A 16,148-nucleotide genomic window follows, 5' to 3' on the forward strand; every position below is an offset into this window, starting at 1 on the left:
TGTGTGTGTCTACACACACACACACACACACACACACACACACACACATACACACTTTGGTTCACAAACTTGGTTCTTTCCATGATTCTGGTCACAAAGTGAGTTGAAGAAGAGAATCAAATTAAAGGAGGTTAGGTCCAATGTTGACCTTATGAAGAAATTTGATTCAGTTCTCGACCAGTTTGGTTTGCGATCAGAATTGTGGAGAGAATTGAGTTCGTGAGCCAAGGTGCCATGTATATATATAGTAAGTCCCTGACTTAACAAACATTTGAGTTGCAAGCTCTCACAGGTGTACAACTGCATAAGACTCACTCTGTCAGCTTATGAATAATTCTCCAGATCAGAACTCATTCGTAAGTAAGGAACTTATTATATATGACAAAAGACAGATAAGAAAGGTGTAACATGTCAGATCCATACAGGCACTTTTTCCTGTACATTTTGGCAAATGTACTTCCATTTTTATCATGAATTTTGTTTCACCTACAAGCAGGTACTCTATTTCAATTCTCTGTACCTCAGGCTGTGGCAAAGGCTCAGGATGGATTTTTTCTTGTTTTAAAGTAAGCTCATCTGGCCAGAGGAATGAAACTTGGATGCAATGTTTTAATGGAATTACAATCATGACTGGTTTAACATTCAGGGAATGAAGTGACACATTCAAAGGGAAACAGACTGTAAAGTCAAGCCAAGATCAAAGCTGTTTTGTTCTCTACCCTGGCTGCACATCAGAATCACCCATGCAGAGCTGCACATGTAGACACTAGGAGTCTAACTTGGAGACTCTGAATTCATGTTGCCTGGAGCTGGCAACAGTCTTGTCAAAGAGCTCCAAAGGTGATTCTGATGGGCAAGCGGGTTCCCAAACCCTGGACAAAGAGTCATGGAGCTATAATGCACCAAAGGGCTGAGAAGCTGTTGGCCTGGCCACATTTTCCATATTGGGTGAGGAGTATAGGAGATTCCAGGCTTTCTTAGAAAGGACAATGTGGCTGACTTTCAGGGAGCCACAAGCATTCCAACAAGCAGCACCTTCTGTAGTCATCATGAACCCAGAAAAGAAACACTTCTCTTACTGGCACAGGCAGAGTCTTCTCAGTGACCAACAACTACGGACTGGACACCGAAGTTGCTCTGCTTTGGACTCTGAGAAACAAGTACACAGATTCCCTTACTTCTATCAGATCCTTCTGAAGCCCGATCCAGTGCTGACATGACTCACGTACAGGGAGAATGGGTGGTGCTGTTTTACTGCCTTAGCTATTCTGTTCAGATGTGAAATCCCAACTCAACAGTAAGGCCTAGCAAAACAATGCTAGATGCCCCACACACCGAAAGTGTTGGAAATGGTTAACATTTTATTATAATTCCTCTCTCAATAGATCAGGAGGTCCGTGCAACCTATGTGACAGAAAACTGGCTTGGTTTGAGAACAGTGTCAGATACACACTGCATGTGACTCATACACATCCAGCTCACTTACACCACCAGACAAACTAGATCCTCTAGAAGACAAACAGTCCATGCTTTGAGAAAATTCACTTGCCAGTTGTTCTTGTTATACAAGCCAAAGGTCAAATACTAAAGTACTGATTTCCTACCTGTAGCATCTGACTCTTTCCCAAGCCTGGATCTCCAACAACAAGGACATGTGGGTCTCCTCGAATTGGGATTCTGTTTTTGTCATCTGCATATTTCTGGCTACCTCCGAAGAGTGCTAATGCCAAACCTGCTTTAACAAGCTCAAGTGTGAAAGGAGGGGAGGGCAGGAAACAAGAATATAAAGATGACTAACAAAAGGGGCATAGTATTCTTGCTTCTATGTTTTACAATACTAATTTTTTTGAGGATATAATGTTTAAGCCTGACTAAAATTTTCATTTTTTATAACAAAATTATAGAAACATAAATTTCAACAACACATATTAAAAACCTGGGCATGGGCCGGGGATTTCGCTCAGTGGTTCGGTGGCCTGCCTTGCAAGTGCAAGGACCCGAGTTCAATCCCCGGTACCAAAAAAAACAAAAACAAAAACAAAAAAAAACCTGGGCATGGTGCTGCATGCCTATATTTGGGAGGCTGAGGCAGGAAGATCATTGGTAGTTGAGGCCAGCCTGAACTACATTACCAAGAAAAAACTTAAGTGATGCAGGGGGCAAACTGCAGCTCTTTGCAAGATAAAGCTGCCTTCATAGGAATGAGACTCTTTTAAAGTGACTGCACATCCAAGTTAGAGCAGGGATCAGCACATGCTTATCAATTTTGGGGACTGTGCTTGCACCTTGCAGCACAGCCCTTCATACTTTCTAAGATACCTTTGTGATATTATATACTTTCACATTTTTGTTTTGTTTTTGAGACAAGGTCTTGTTATATATTTCAGGCTGGCCTTGAACTCACTGTGTAGCCCTGGATAGGCTCAAATTCACAGCAATCTTTCTGCCTCAGGTTCTTGTGTGCTGAGATTACAGCTATGTGCCACCACACCTAGCAGAATCATTAATTTTTGAAAGTAAAGATTCATGTTAAAATATGATTAACTGGAAGCCAGCCATGGTGGCTCACGCCTGTAATCCCAGCCCTCGGGAGGCAGAGGCAGGAGGACTGCCACAAGTTCAAGGCAGCTGAGCTAAACAGTGAGTTCAGGGCCAGCCTGAACTATAAAGTCAGACCCTGTCTCAAAAAAACAAAACAACAAAAACAAAAACAAAACAAAACTGGTTAAAACGAGGCAGGCAGCGGAACCACTGAGTTAAATCCCCAGCCAGACTTTATATATTTTTGAGTGAAGATGAAATACTTACTTCATGACCAAAAATCACAGGGCAAAGTGAGCTGAAAAACAGAACACAACTTATAAACTCTAACATACACTCCAATGATTCATTAGGAAATTACAACTTATTTAATATAGCAAATATAGAAAAAATGTATATCCCCTCAAATAACTCAAGAAAAAATTTTATATTAAATTCCTAAAAATTCCTGGTTAATCTACAAAAGACAAATGCTTTCAACACTGTGCCTGTAAGGGAGAGGGGCACTTTCAGAGCATTTAAAGTAACCAAATGCACTGCTACTCTGCTGCCTGACAGCCGGCCTCTAACATACGCCACAAGCTGGGCCTGATGGTGGCCGCCTGCAGTCCCAGCACAGGGTCAGTCCCTGGGACCCCCAAATGAACGGGCAGCCAGTGAAATGCACCACAACGACAGAACTCCACTTTAGGGTACAGAATACTGTATTTTATGTAAATAGACATCTGTAGACAGAGAAGATAACCAAGGAGTAAACACAGTATAAAAAAGGTTACAATGGATAAAATCTCTCTTTTTAGTTGAGTTCTCAAAGGACCAAATAAAATAAGAATATGAATAAACCGCCTGCCTTGCAAATGCAAGGTTCTGAGTTCAATCGCCAGTACAAAAAAAAAAAAAAAAAAAAAAAAAAAAAAAAAAAAAAGAATATGAATATAAAGAAGTATAATGAATGTATTCACTTTATAAATAAGGAACAAACAAAAATGCAGAGTGGTAGAGTAATCAGGAGTAAAATATGAATTATTATCCCCTTTTAATATATGCAAACAAGCCGGGTGTGGTGGCATAGGCTTGTAATCCCAGCACTCAGGAGGCTGAGGCAGGAGGATTGCCAGGAGTTTGAGGCCAACCCGGGCTCCATAGTGAGTTCAAAGATAGCCTGAATTACATAATGAGACCTTATCTCAAGAAAAAAGTTACATACATGAACATATATATGTGTACATATAAACGCAAAGGGGTGGCTGGTGTCCTGCCCGTGGCCCTGGTTTGCACCTGCACTGTTTGCAGAGGCTTGTTGTGGCCACAGGAAATCCACAGCAGGTACGGTGGGCCAACCACAGTGCTGGGGCTTTTCACATCCTGGAAGCAGCCTCAGATCAAGGCCCTACAAGGACAGGTACTGAAGCTAATTTGTTTTTGTTTGTTTTTTTTTCCTTTCTTCCAGTACCAGATTTTGAACTCATGACATTGCATTTGCAAGGCAGGCACGGTGCCACTGAGCTAAATCCCCAGCCCTACTAAAGCTAATTTCACACAACACAGTGATCCCGAGTCCTCAGAGGGATTATATCCTGGACACTGACGCTGACTGTTCACCAGGTCACTTCACACTGACTGTCACCCCTCCTCTGTATTACTTCCATCTTCCTCCCCTGGTGGTTCGGGGCTCACCTCCCAAGTGGTCTTAACCAACAGCCACTTTCAAAGGAGTCTAAAGTAGAACATGTAACTTTCCACTGTCATTTCCATCCCCCCCTCTTATAGTCCTCCATGTTATCTACAACGAGTCAAATCCCCACCGCCACCATTTTTGAGACAGGGTTTCTCTACGTAGCTCAGGCTGGTCTTGAACTCAAGGTGACTCTCCTGCCTCAGCCTCCTGATATCTGGGACTATAGGTGTGTGCTACCACACCTGGCTTTTCCTTCCTTTTTTATGTGGATCTATTTTTTACTAGGGATTGAACCTACAGGCTTCACACTGAGCTACAACCCCAGTCCTTTTTTTAATTTTTATTTTTATTTTAAGACAAATTCTCATTAAGACTAAATTGTGCTTAAGTGGCACCACACCTGCCTGGCAAGTGCAAGATCCTGAGTTCAATTCCTAGTCCTGGGGTTAAAAAAAGACTAAATTGTGCAGGCTGGGCTTCAACTTGTGAACCCTCCTGCTTCAGCCTCCCACAGTGCTAGGATTGCACATGTGCACCACCCACCACCATGCCTGGCTAACAAAATTTTTCTTAAAGAGCCTGAAAATATTTTCAGTTTTTCAGGCTATACTGTCTTAGTCGCAACTATTCAACTTACAGTGTGAAAGCAACTGCTGATGATATGTAAATAAACTGAGGGAATTAAAAATGTATGAAAAAGGCAGTTGGCCTAGTTTGCCAATATGCTAGATTAATAAATAGGAAACTGGGTCAGGGATTTTGCTCAGTGGCATCGCACCTGCCTTACAAGCTCAAGGTCCTGAGTTTGATCCCTGCTACCAAAAAAAGGAAGACCATGAGAAATCACAGTTTTGATGCTGAAACCACAAAGGGGGAAAAAAAGCGAACCATGGAAAGAAAACCCAGATTTTTCATACCAATCTCCTATGAACACGGCAGAAGGCCCACTGAAAATGTTGTTACAGTTCATAACCAGTAGAAGCACCATCCAGAGGAGCTGGCATCCTCAGCCAAGCTGCCCTAGCTGCCCGCGTGCACCCAGACATCACACACATCAGCCCACCCTGGGTCCCAGCACCCTTCCCCTAGGGGGTCCAGGTAGCTGTTTAGAAGGAGGCCTTTTCCAGTCTAAGGACAAAGAATCCCAAAGAACTCAGTATTTTCTTAGTGGGCAAATTAACATCCCAAAGGCAGAAAGAAAGCCCATCAAATTGTCAAAGCCTAGGTGGAAAGAACTGCACAACAATGTCAATTTCCCTGACAAAATTCATTTCAGTCTTCTCAGTTCTTTACCTCTTAGGTTCATCTATTATGCAGTCTTGTTTTTCCCCCCTCTAAAATTGTGCACAAGACTGTCAAAAATATCAAAAATACTAGCATGCTGTGTTAATTACATTCCAAAATCTCACTTAATCTTCAGACCTTTCTGAGGTAGGCTGAATAATAAACCTATTGTGTGAAACAGTAAATACTGTATCTGTGTTACTGAAACTAGAGATTAACAATTTTTTTCTTTAAAGAACTAGAAACTATTTATGAACCACACCTGTTCTGTTCCAACCACTCACCCCTGCCAATGTGGCACAAGAGTAGCCCAAAGACATTACATAAATGAATGAGTATGGATCTGTTGCAATAAAAATTTCCTTACAGACACTGTTACCTGGATTTCTTATCATTTCATGTGTCATGAAATACTTTTAATTTTTTCCAACCATTAAAAATATCCACAGGCTTGGCCGGGAATTTAGCTCAGTGGGGCTGTGCCTGCCTGGCAAGTGCAAAGTCCTAAGTTTGATCCCCAGTACAAAAACAAAACAAAACATCCACAGGCTACCAGAGTGGTGGCGAGTGCCCTGGGCACAGGGATGCTAACTGGCTGATCATTTTGACCAGGTTTTGTTACCTGGGCCAAAAGCACCTGACATGCACATGTGCAGTACGGTCTCATATGGTCTTCATACGTACTTGACAATGAGTTTAAAGAGGTTTTCTTCAGCTTGAATCTCCTGGATGGCATAGAAGTCCTTAAGTGAGAACTCCATCAGTGTTCCATGCCTAGACCCATCCACAGAAGTCTCTGCTGTCTGACCTTTGCTATTGCTAACAGAATTTGCTTCAACATACAAAAGGAACATGCACTTGTCATTCTTGTTTCGAGAACCTATAAATTCAAATAATATTCAATTAAATTCAAATAATTCAATTAAATATAGTATTGGTATTTTCATTTTCACTGCAATGACTCTACTAGGATATTAAAGTCACAGTGAGCTATAAATAAACTTTAAAGTTTCATCTTAAGTAAGCAACAAGGAAATCCCTACATTATCTGAGATTCAGAAGTAGCTTATGTAGAGAAAAGACAATTGGACAAATTATTATTGAGAGACAATTGCAATCAGGAAAAAGTCACCCATACCTTCTTCAGCATTTGAGACTTTGACAATTCCGGTAATGGTCACCATGTCTCCCGGGACACAGCTATCTACAAGGTCATGAATGAGCTCACATTCAATTGTTCGTGGAATCCGTCCTGCTTCTTGCTGAGCATCAGACATGAGCTCCTGGATTCTAAACATTCAACAACTTCTGGTTAAAATACACACATTCTCTCAGTTGTTTCCTCAAAATATAAACTGTTCAGGGTCCACACAGCCCTACACAGGCGGCCAGATTAGCTTTAAAAGAAGAGTCTGGTTGTGAATCTCCAGTTACTTCAGTGTGGCAGCATGAACAGGGCATTTGCCCCACCTCCCGACTCCACAGGACCATAAAAATAAGTCACTAAAAGGATAAAGAGAAGTTCTGGGAAAGTAGAGAGGTCATCAGCAAAGTAGACACAACAGTGGTCACTTTTCCGACAACGGCACATGGGAAAACAGTGATGGAGGAAAGAAAATGAAATCCAGGAGACACAGCCAAAAGCTACAGGAGTAAAGAGAGGTGGGAGCCCATGTTCTCAGCTGAGCCTCAGAGAAGCTCCTGAGTTGGAGCGAAGGTACTGGGATAACTGACCAGAGATGACAGTGGTTCAGAATCTTAGCCAGGTGTGGTGGCGCACGCCTGTTATCCCAGCACTCGGGAGGGGAGGCTGAGGCAGGAGGATCCTGTGAGTTTGAGACCAGCCTGGGCTACACAGTGAGTTCCAGGGCAGTCTCAACTACATAGTGAGGTCCTGTCTCAAAAAACCAAAGCAAACAAACAAAAGAGAATCTTTTAGGAAGCTGGGTGGACAGCCAAGGAAAGAAGAATGAGGACTCTACCACCTGGAAACCTAGGGCAATGCTGTACAGGAATGCACGCATTTCCTCTCCGAGGGCAGTAAGGGGTCTAGTGGACCATCAGAGCTCTAGAAAACAGCCCCTCATTCTGGCATTTGAGAAGCTCAAACCAACTCAAAAACACATTTATAAAGCACGGTGGTACACACTTGTAATACCAACTCTCAGAAGACTGAAGCAGGAGGATCACTGCAAGTTCAAGGAGTCTATTTTTTACTGAAATACATAGTTCGAGCCTGTCTCAAAAAAAAAAAACCAAAAACAAAAAATGACAAAACCCACATTCATAATAGTCAAGACTCCCACTTACTGAGGGGCTCATGAGGAAAAAAATGCCTACCTATAAAATAGTAAAGGATCGCTGGGCATGGTGGTACCCTCCTATAATCCCAGCACACAGGAGGCTGAGGCAGGAGGATCACCACAAGTTCAAACCCAGCCTGGGCTACAGAGTGAGCCCAGCCTGAACTATATGTAGAGATTCCATAAAAACAAAACAAACAAACAACTGAAGCCAGACCTGCCTACTTCAAGTAATTTGAGAATGAAATGGCAGTAATTCAGGAAGAACATTAAAAAACAAAAACAAAATTCTTGCTTAATATATTGTTTTGAGACACTCTGGGGATTTAGCTCAGTGGCACTGTGCCTGCCTTGCAAGCTCAAGGTCCTGAGTTCAATCCCTGGTACCGGAAAAAAAAAAAAAAAATAGTTTGAGAAAATGTTACCATCTTTAAAAAACAAAAAGAAGGACCACGGGAAAACAAGTGTGAGATTAAATAAACTGAAAATAAATCAAACATTTACAACAGATAAATTTAGAAAACAGCACAAAGTAAATGAAAGGATGAGCCGAAGTTCAGACAAAGGAACAAGCCAAGGGATGCGTCTGATGATGAGAAGCCCAAGAGAAGTCGGACACTGCACAGTGGGAGACAACTCGAGGACGCAGGACCTGTCTGTGTCGGAGGTGGAGACAAATTAGACAGACCCTCCTCACTGCTTCACACATCGGAGACACAGACTATCAAGAGGGAGGAGCGGAATCAGACCAGCATCAGAATCCTCACCGACAGCAGGGAAAACACCAACAAACAGACTATGGTAGCCAGGCGAGCGCCTACCCAGACTAGGACCCAAATGAAAGCATCTACAGACAGGCAAGAACCCAGGATGTTTTACCTCCTATGTGAGCTTTCTGAAAATTTCTCGAGAATTTCTCTAGAAAAATAAAACTAGAGAAGACAACATCCAAGAAAATGGGGGCCAACTCTAGCAGCGTGACAAAGAAAATCCCAGGATAAAGCAGGGCTGCAGGTCTAAAGAACACATGATCCAGGAGTGGTGGTGCACACCTGTGATCCCAACACTCAGAAGGTAAAGCGGGATGGCCAAGAGTTCGAGGTCAGTCTGGACTACAAAGTGAGACCCTTTCTAAAAACAAACAAACAAAAGAATGAATGAATAAAGCTAGGAGCCAGGATTGAAAAGCAGGTAACTCTCCAGGACCTGCCATGCCCCAGAATACACTATAAACAAATTTTGGTTTCGCTTAAAAGTATTTTCTTTCCTCCCTACTTGTAGTGGTTACACTGTAACCATTTACCATCTTCCTTTTAATTTTCTTCAGATGTTTACATGTTCCCAGTGTTTTACTGACACTGTGAAAACATACTACCTGTGAACTATTTCTACACATCATGGCTATTGTCACTAGATGAACTTCTAATAGGGACTGCAGCAACCATAAGCTTTGATACACATTACAAGGCTACCCCCTTGATGCACACGTGTTCAATGCATTAGTTGAAAAACAATAATTTAATTCCTGTGGCCATCCAAACCTAAGGCTCAGAAAAAAACAGAAATTGCATTAGCTACGTATGGCAGGAAGGAAACTTTTCTTCTAGGCAAAACGTCACTTTAGAATAAAACAATTGCCTAAGCTAATACTGCCTTTTTTGTTTTATTGAGGCAGGGTCTTGCTATGTAGTCTAGGCTGGCCCTGAACTCGCCATGTAGCCCAGGCTGTCCTTGAATTTGTGACAGTCCTCCTGCCTCAGCCTCCCAAGGACTTGGATTACAGGTATGCACCACTATACCTGGTCGTCTAGACATGTTTTACTATAACTCATTTTTAAATTAACTTGGGCAATACCATAGTTTAAAGACTTAAGAAAAGGATTTTGTTTACACTGTTTTTGTTTTTTAGGTTTTTCCATTTATTATTTGGTAATTTAATTATATGATTTTTAAAAATTAATTAATTTTATTGGTATATTTAAGGTATACAATGTAATGATACTCATCATTGGAAATTTGCACCTTTACATAATCCATCTTGGTTCTTATTTTTCCCCATTCCCCTGCCTTCCCTTCAACCCCTCTATCCCTCCCTATCTACAAAGACTTTGTTTCCTTTTCTTCATTTTCTCATGTTAATTTCATTCCCTTCTTTCCTTTCCCCTACACCTCTTACTTCCCCTTTGCACCCTTTCTTGTTATTTCACATTATTATTTTTGTTTTTTGTAATACTGGCAAGTGCTCTATCACCAAGCTATATCCCAACCTTTCTTTAAATTTTATCTTGAGATAGGTATTGCAAAATTGTCCACGCGGGCCTCAATTTGTGATCCTCCTGCCTCAGTTTCCCAGAATGCTGGAATTATAGGTAAGTACCACCATGCCTAGGCTTAAAAAAAAATATTTAAATAGTCTGTTTTCTATTGTCTAACACTGTTTGATTTCCTACTATGCGATCATTCAAATCTGATTAAAATATTTAAGCTTATTTTCTTGTTTGCTATATTAACTTGAAATCAAAGAGGTTTTGTTTATAGAGTTACATCACACTAGGTTTTGTCTACATTTGCCATTCTGCAAACTTTATAGACCCTTTCATGCCCTCATCCCCCCTCAGTGATAAAAGCCCCATTACCTGGCTGGAAATCTACTACTCAGAAGGCACACAGACAAACCCAAGAGTGTTAAACAGGCATTTATTATAAATGTTGATCTTACTGAGAAGGAGAGGTGCTTGCAAGTGCAAGGACCCAAGTTTGATCCCTGGCACCAAAAAAAAAAAAAAAAAAGCCAGGACAAGGCTTCATACCAAGCCACTTTACCTTTTCCTTCCCTAGGTTCTTAGTGTTTTAAGATCTGGAGAGCACTCTGATTTAAAAAAAAAAAACAAAAAACCCACTATTTTGTATTTAGGGATGAGTTTTGGGCCTGTGGCTAGAAAAAAAAGTAATAAATTACTGGTTAAAAAATAGAGAAAACCACCTTATTTTGAAAAAAAAAAACATATAATACAATAAAATTATAAATTAACATGGAAGCAAAAACACAAAAGCTTAACTTAAAAAGAGCTGATAGCAAATGGTATAAAAGGTAGAGGACAGTGAGAACCTGAACAGAAATAGGCGATGCTAAGGGCTTCTTTATTGAAAATGTCAATATTCTTTGTGAAGCTCATAAGGAAATGAGTCTATAACTTCATCTAACCTTTTATTTAACAGTCTACTGCTTACTTGATCGACTGCCAGTCCATGGTAACTGTAAGAGGAGAGCTGCGGAGAGGAGTGAACGACTTCCCACGACAGGCAGGCACGGGACACTGCAAGCAGAGAAATGCACAGTGACAATCGCATCTCAGGAAAACTCAAGTGTCGGTACTTTATCAAAGTAAAATCAACTAAGAGCCATAATGGCTTTCCATTTCCTCCTGCAACAACTTCATTTGCTTTCAAAACAGTTCCAGCTGGTCCCTCTCACTTCCTGCTCTGGGCTGCAAGGCTCCTTGCTGTCCCTCACACCATGCATTTATCCTCTGCTGTGGCCATGAGACTCCGCTCCTTGGGCTCCTTTAAGGCCCCCTCTGCTTCAGCCACACATACCCAGCCCAGCCTACCTTCTTTTTGAAAGCCTTTCTTAGGTATCTGTGGCCATGAGACTCCGCTCCTTGGGCTCCTTTAAGGCCCCTCTGCTTCAGCCACACATACCCAGCCCAGCCTACCTTCTTTTTGAAAGCCTTTCTTAGGTCTTTAATCCCCAGTTCTCCTCTGGCGCTGCTTATATGTTATATTTACTGTTCCACACAGGCAATCAACATGTAAAAGCAAGCCGTCTTCATTTTCATCAGTCACTTTTTTGGTGTCTGGACTTTAAGATGCATTTATAAACTCAGGCATTACAGCAGACAACATTTTCCAAATAAAATCGCAACTTTTCTTCTCAAACTTTTCGAGAACCACTTCCCCATTAAACATATAATTCCCTTTCCTAGCATCTGGCCAGGCTTATGACTCTCTGTAGTCATCAGGATGAAACAGACACAATGCTGCCTGGCTTTCAAGTCTAGCTTATGGCCCCTGGACCTCCTTCCCTTTAGCTGTCAGCAGCCATAGCAGACTGAGTGCTCTGAGCTGCTGTACTGTACTGAAAAGCCACAGCCAGGACATGCAGAGGGCCACTCAGAGAAGACAGAGGTGCCTGGTCAGCCCCAACCACCTCACAGTACCAACTCTTCCCACCAACTCTGACTACAACTCCACAGGTACCTGGAGCACAACTGCCCAGGTGAGTAGTTCTTAAAACTCCCAACCCACAGAAATCACACATCAAATTACTGTGATCCACTAAACTTAGGGTGACTTATTCTGCAGCAATCGTGACTAGAACAGCAATCACTTGGAACAGTCATCTTTCCTGATCCCTTTAATTCGCACACATGCAGGATCTCTTCATAATGGCACTCATCTTCTGAGTCAGAGCTCCTCCGCACTTTAGTGAGAGGGCAAAAAAAAAAATCTAAAGGTTATACCTTAAGATGAGACAAATATTAGATGACATTTATCAATACCATTGATTATTTAGAACCAAATGCTCAATCTAACACACCTTGTTCTTCCTCTAAGAGAAGAAGCCCTAGAAATTTCAAACACAAAATCATGTATTTCCATTTTCAAATTCTTTAGGTAATTATTTACTTCACTAAAGATTCAACCCCTTACAAGAACGATCATTTAACAAATATTAAGTTAATTAAAATACAAACACAGTAAAGCCAAACTCTGGAAAAGAATGAAGTCAGGCAAATTCTCCTGCCTTATCAAAAAGTTTTAATAAGATAAACATAAATAAGAGGTCACGGAGCTGGTACAGGAGCACTGAAATGAACCAGGCTCACATGTGCAAGAGCTCCATGTACCACAGAGGAGGCCCAAACCACAACAGCGACAATGATAAGCAGACAGTGGCCGGACAACAAATGACTGTTCACCTCAAAATCAGATCCTTGGTGTTATGCCATTCATGAAGTTAAATATTAGATTGGCGAAAGATCTAAATAACAGAGAAAATGAGGAAGCTACACGTAGTGCCACAAGCTTATAATCCAGCACTTAGGAGGCTGAGACAGGAGGATCACTGTGAGCTTAAGGCCAGCCTGGGCTAACCAGTGAGTTCAAGGAGTTCAAGGCCAGCCTTAACTACATAGTGAGACTGTCTTAAAACACCAAAAAAAGGGGAAGAAAATGTGGGATATGTTTATAATGTTCAGGTAAGAAAGGGCTTCTTACACAGACAATAAAGCTTAAAAGTTATAAGCAAAAGACCAATCATTTTGACCATGTCAGAATGTAAAAATATAGAATAAAAAAACACTACCAATCTAAAAGACAAACCAAAAGCCAGAAAATATCTGTGATAGATGAAACCAACGAGTTAGTACATAACATATATAAAGAACTCCTGTTAAGAAACAAATAAAGCCGGGGGCATGGTGGCACACTCCTGTAATCCCAGCCCTTGGGAGGCCGAGGCAAGAGGATCGCTGTGAGTTCAAGACCAGCCTAGGCTACACAGTGAGTTCTAGGTCAGCCTCAACTACATAGTGAGACCCTGTATCAAATAACACCCCCCCAAAAAAGAAACAAACAAATAAAAAAGGAAATGAATGAAAATATAAACAGAAAATTCAACAAAGATACCAAAAGATGCTCAGCCATAGACATTCACAAAATAAATACCAGTTTACCCATCAGAATTAGGCAAAAACTTAAAAAGTCTAACAATACCAAGTGTTAATGAAAATATAAGGAAATAACTGCTTAACATGCTAGTAAGTGTATAAGTTGAAGTCAATACTCTGTGAAGTAATGTGACAACATCTAATACAGTTAACCATAAGTAAAGCCTGTAACTCAGAAATTTCTCTGCTAACAAGATGTGTACAAGAACGTTCTATGCAGTATCATTTGTAATTGTAAAAGACTGCAAGGCACACAAATGCCCATGACCACCAGAATGGTTAAACAGTGGCTATTTATTTCATGGAATATTCTCAGTACCACTGTAAAAATGAAAGAATTAGGTACATATTAAAGTAAGCAGAACTCCAACAAAGGGAAAAACAAAAGCTGCAGAATGTTATATTTGGTATCTCATTTATGTGTAAACAACACAAAACTAACCCTACATATATTTATAGTCAAGAATAAACATGTGTTTAATACATGCTAATTGTAAATTAGTGGTTTCCAATGGGGATAGAACAAAGGCAATGAGATTACAGAAGAGAACAGAAAGACTTAAGTGTAATACTTTATATTTTTTTATTTAAAAAATTAAGCTAAAGGGCCGGGCACTTAGCTCAGTGGCTCCACCGCCTGCCTCACAAGCACAAGGACCTGACTTCAACCCCTGGTACCAAAAAAAAAAAATCTTAGGGGCTGGGGATTTGGCTCAGTGCTTCCACTGCCTGCCTTGCAAGCATGAGGGCGCAAGTTTGATCCCCAGTACCATTAAAAAAAACAAAAAATACTGAATGGTAAAATATTAAGCTAAAGTAACAAAATTTAATATTCACCAGTGAATAACGATGACTACATAGATGTTAGTTACATTATCCTCTGTAATTCTTTAGCTTTAAAATTCAGGGTTTAAAAACAAACAGGTCAATAAAGAGAAAAAGAAGAAAATACATTAAGAAAACTTGAATCTAGCTGGGTGTGGTGGCGCATGCCTATAATCCCAGCACTTGGGAGGCTGAGGCAGGAGGATCACTGTGAGTTCAAGACCAGCCTGGGCTACATAGTGAGCTCCAGATCAGTCTCAACTACAAAGTGAGACCCTGTCTCAAAAAACCAAAAAGAAAAAAAAAAGGAAAACTTGATGTGAGTTACCTATTAAGTCAAAATACAAATATCAATGTAAAGGATGCACAATAACTTCAGGATAATGACCAACTTGGGAAAGGTACAGGCAAAAAGTTAAAAGGAGAAACTAATATTTGGTGTCTTTAAAAATACATCTGGAGGGAGGGCAGGAAAGGAACAAGGGGAAAAATGAGAACCAAGACCTGTCATGTAAAGGTGCAAGATCCCAGTGATGAATGAAACTGTACTGTATACCTAAAATGTACCAATAAACTCAATGAGGAAAAAAAAAATCTGGAGCCAGGTGTGGTGGAGCATGCCTGTAAACCCAGCATTCAGGGGGCAGAGGCATGCCAGCCTGGGCCTCATAGAGAGAATGCCTCAAAAAAAAACAAAAAAAAACCTGGAGCTGAAAAAAAATTCTGGATGTCAAGTTGAAGAATGTTTAGATCTATATTTTCTGGACCCTAAAGCATTTCAAAATTTAAAGACAAAAAATAAAAACTCTGTGGTCAGAAACATTGGAAAATGTTTCAATAAATTAATTTGACTTTTTACCAAGATAAAGAAGCAGTTAAAGAATGTATCACCTTTGTGGGAAGATTATATTTTCCATCTGGCAGAGATAAGCTCTGAACCTCTCCACAAGCCACACAAAGAAAAGCCATCTTGGTGCATAGAGGCTTTATGTTACTGACGCGGACCACTGTCCCTCTCAGAGCAATGTACTTTCCATAGTAATTTGCGCGAATACTCTTCAGGTGGGTCAAGGGTTCATAGTTGTACACCCTACAAATAAAATAGGAACACCTATAAATCTATAGTTGGGATGTCAGTATTTTCACAAGTTCCTTTTAGGTGGAAATATGAAATTACCAAACCATACAGTCATATTACATATCAGAATTCTCACAAGTAGTAAATTTTCTAAAAAATAAATAAATAAAACCACAGAACTCAATCTTCTGCACTAGGCATGGTGGTGCACACCTGTAATCCCAGCACTCAGGAGGCTGAGGTAGAAGGATCACCATAAATTTGAGGCCAGCCTGGACTGCACAGTGAGATCCACATAGTGAGATCCTGTCTCAAAAACAAAACCAGAGCCAGGAATGGATTCCTGGTACCAAAACAAAACAACAAAATCTTATCTTCCCTTTTTTTTTTTTTAAATCCATAGAATGCTTTCTGCAGAAGAAAAAAATATAGCCAGGAAGAAATCTACAGATTCAACAACTTCTGGTTTTCTAACTTCCATTTAAATAAGTTAGGAAATATTTTTAAAAAAGAAAAATAAACCCTGGTGAGGCTTTATTTTCTTATCTCAATGAGTTTCAAATATTAAAATATAATGATGAATTTTTAAAAATTTCATTTATTCTCTAGGGGCCGGGGATTTAGCTCAGCAGTTCAGTGGTCTGCCTTGCTTGCAAGAGCAAGGACGCGAGCTCAATCCCCGGTATCAAAAAAAAAAAAAAAATTTC

At 40.5% G+C, this 16,148-nt stretch overlaps 1 protein-coding gene across 6 annotated transcripts in view; it reads right to left on the reverse strand.

The window, feature by feature from the left end:
- Positions 1-16,148, reverse strand: part of Mcm8 (minichromosome maintenance 8 homologous recombination repair factor) — a 36,755-nt gene that overhangs the window by 13,587 nt on the left and 7,020 nt on the right. For all 6 annotated transcript variants that reach the window (XR_004516218.1, XR_004516217.1, XM_010607509.1 and 3 more), the window contains 6 exons: positions 15,255-15,453; positions 11,038-11,123; positions 6,642-6,793; positions 6,188-6,383; positions 2,809-2,839; positions 1,605-1,745 (listed from right to left, as the gene is read on the reverse strand). Coding sequence is in view for 4 of the 6 variants with exons in the window: in XM_010607509.1 (XP_010605811.1) it covers positions 1,605-1,745; positions 2,809-2,839; positions 6,188-6,383; positions 6,642-6,793; positions 11,038-11,123; positions 15,255-15,453 (805 nt within the window). In the remaining 2 variants the exon portion in view is untranslated. The remainder of the gene's footprint in view (positions 1-1,604; positions 1,746-2,808; positions 2,840-6,187; positions 6,384-6,641; positions 6,794-11,037; positions 11,124-15,254; positions 15,454-16,148) is intronic.

Source organism: Fukomys damarensis, unplaced genomic scaffold (genome assembly GCF_012274545.1).
Source record: "Fukomys damarensis isolate Sample0158 unplaced genomic scaffold, DMR_v1.0_HiC HiC_scaffold_7, whole genome shotgun sequence".
Lineage (NCBI taxonomy): Eukaryota > Metazoa > Chordata > Mammalia > Rodentia > Bathyergidae > Fukomys > Fukomys damarensis.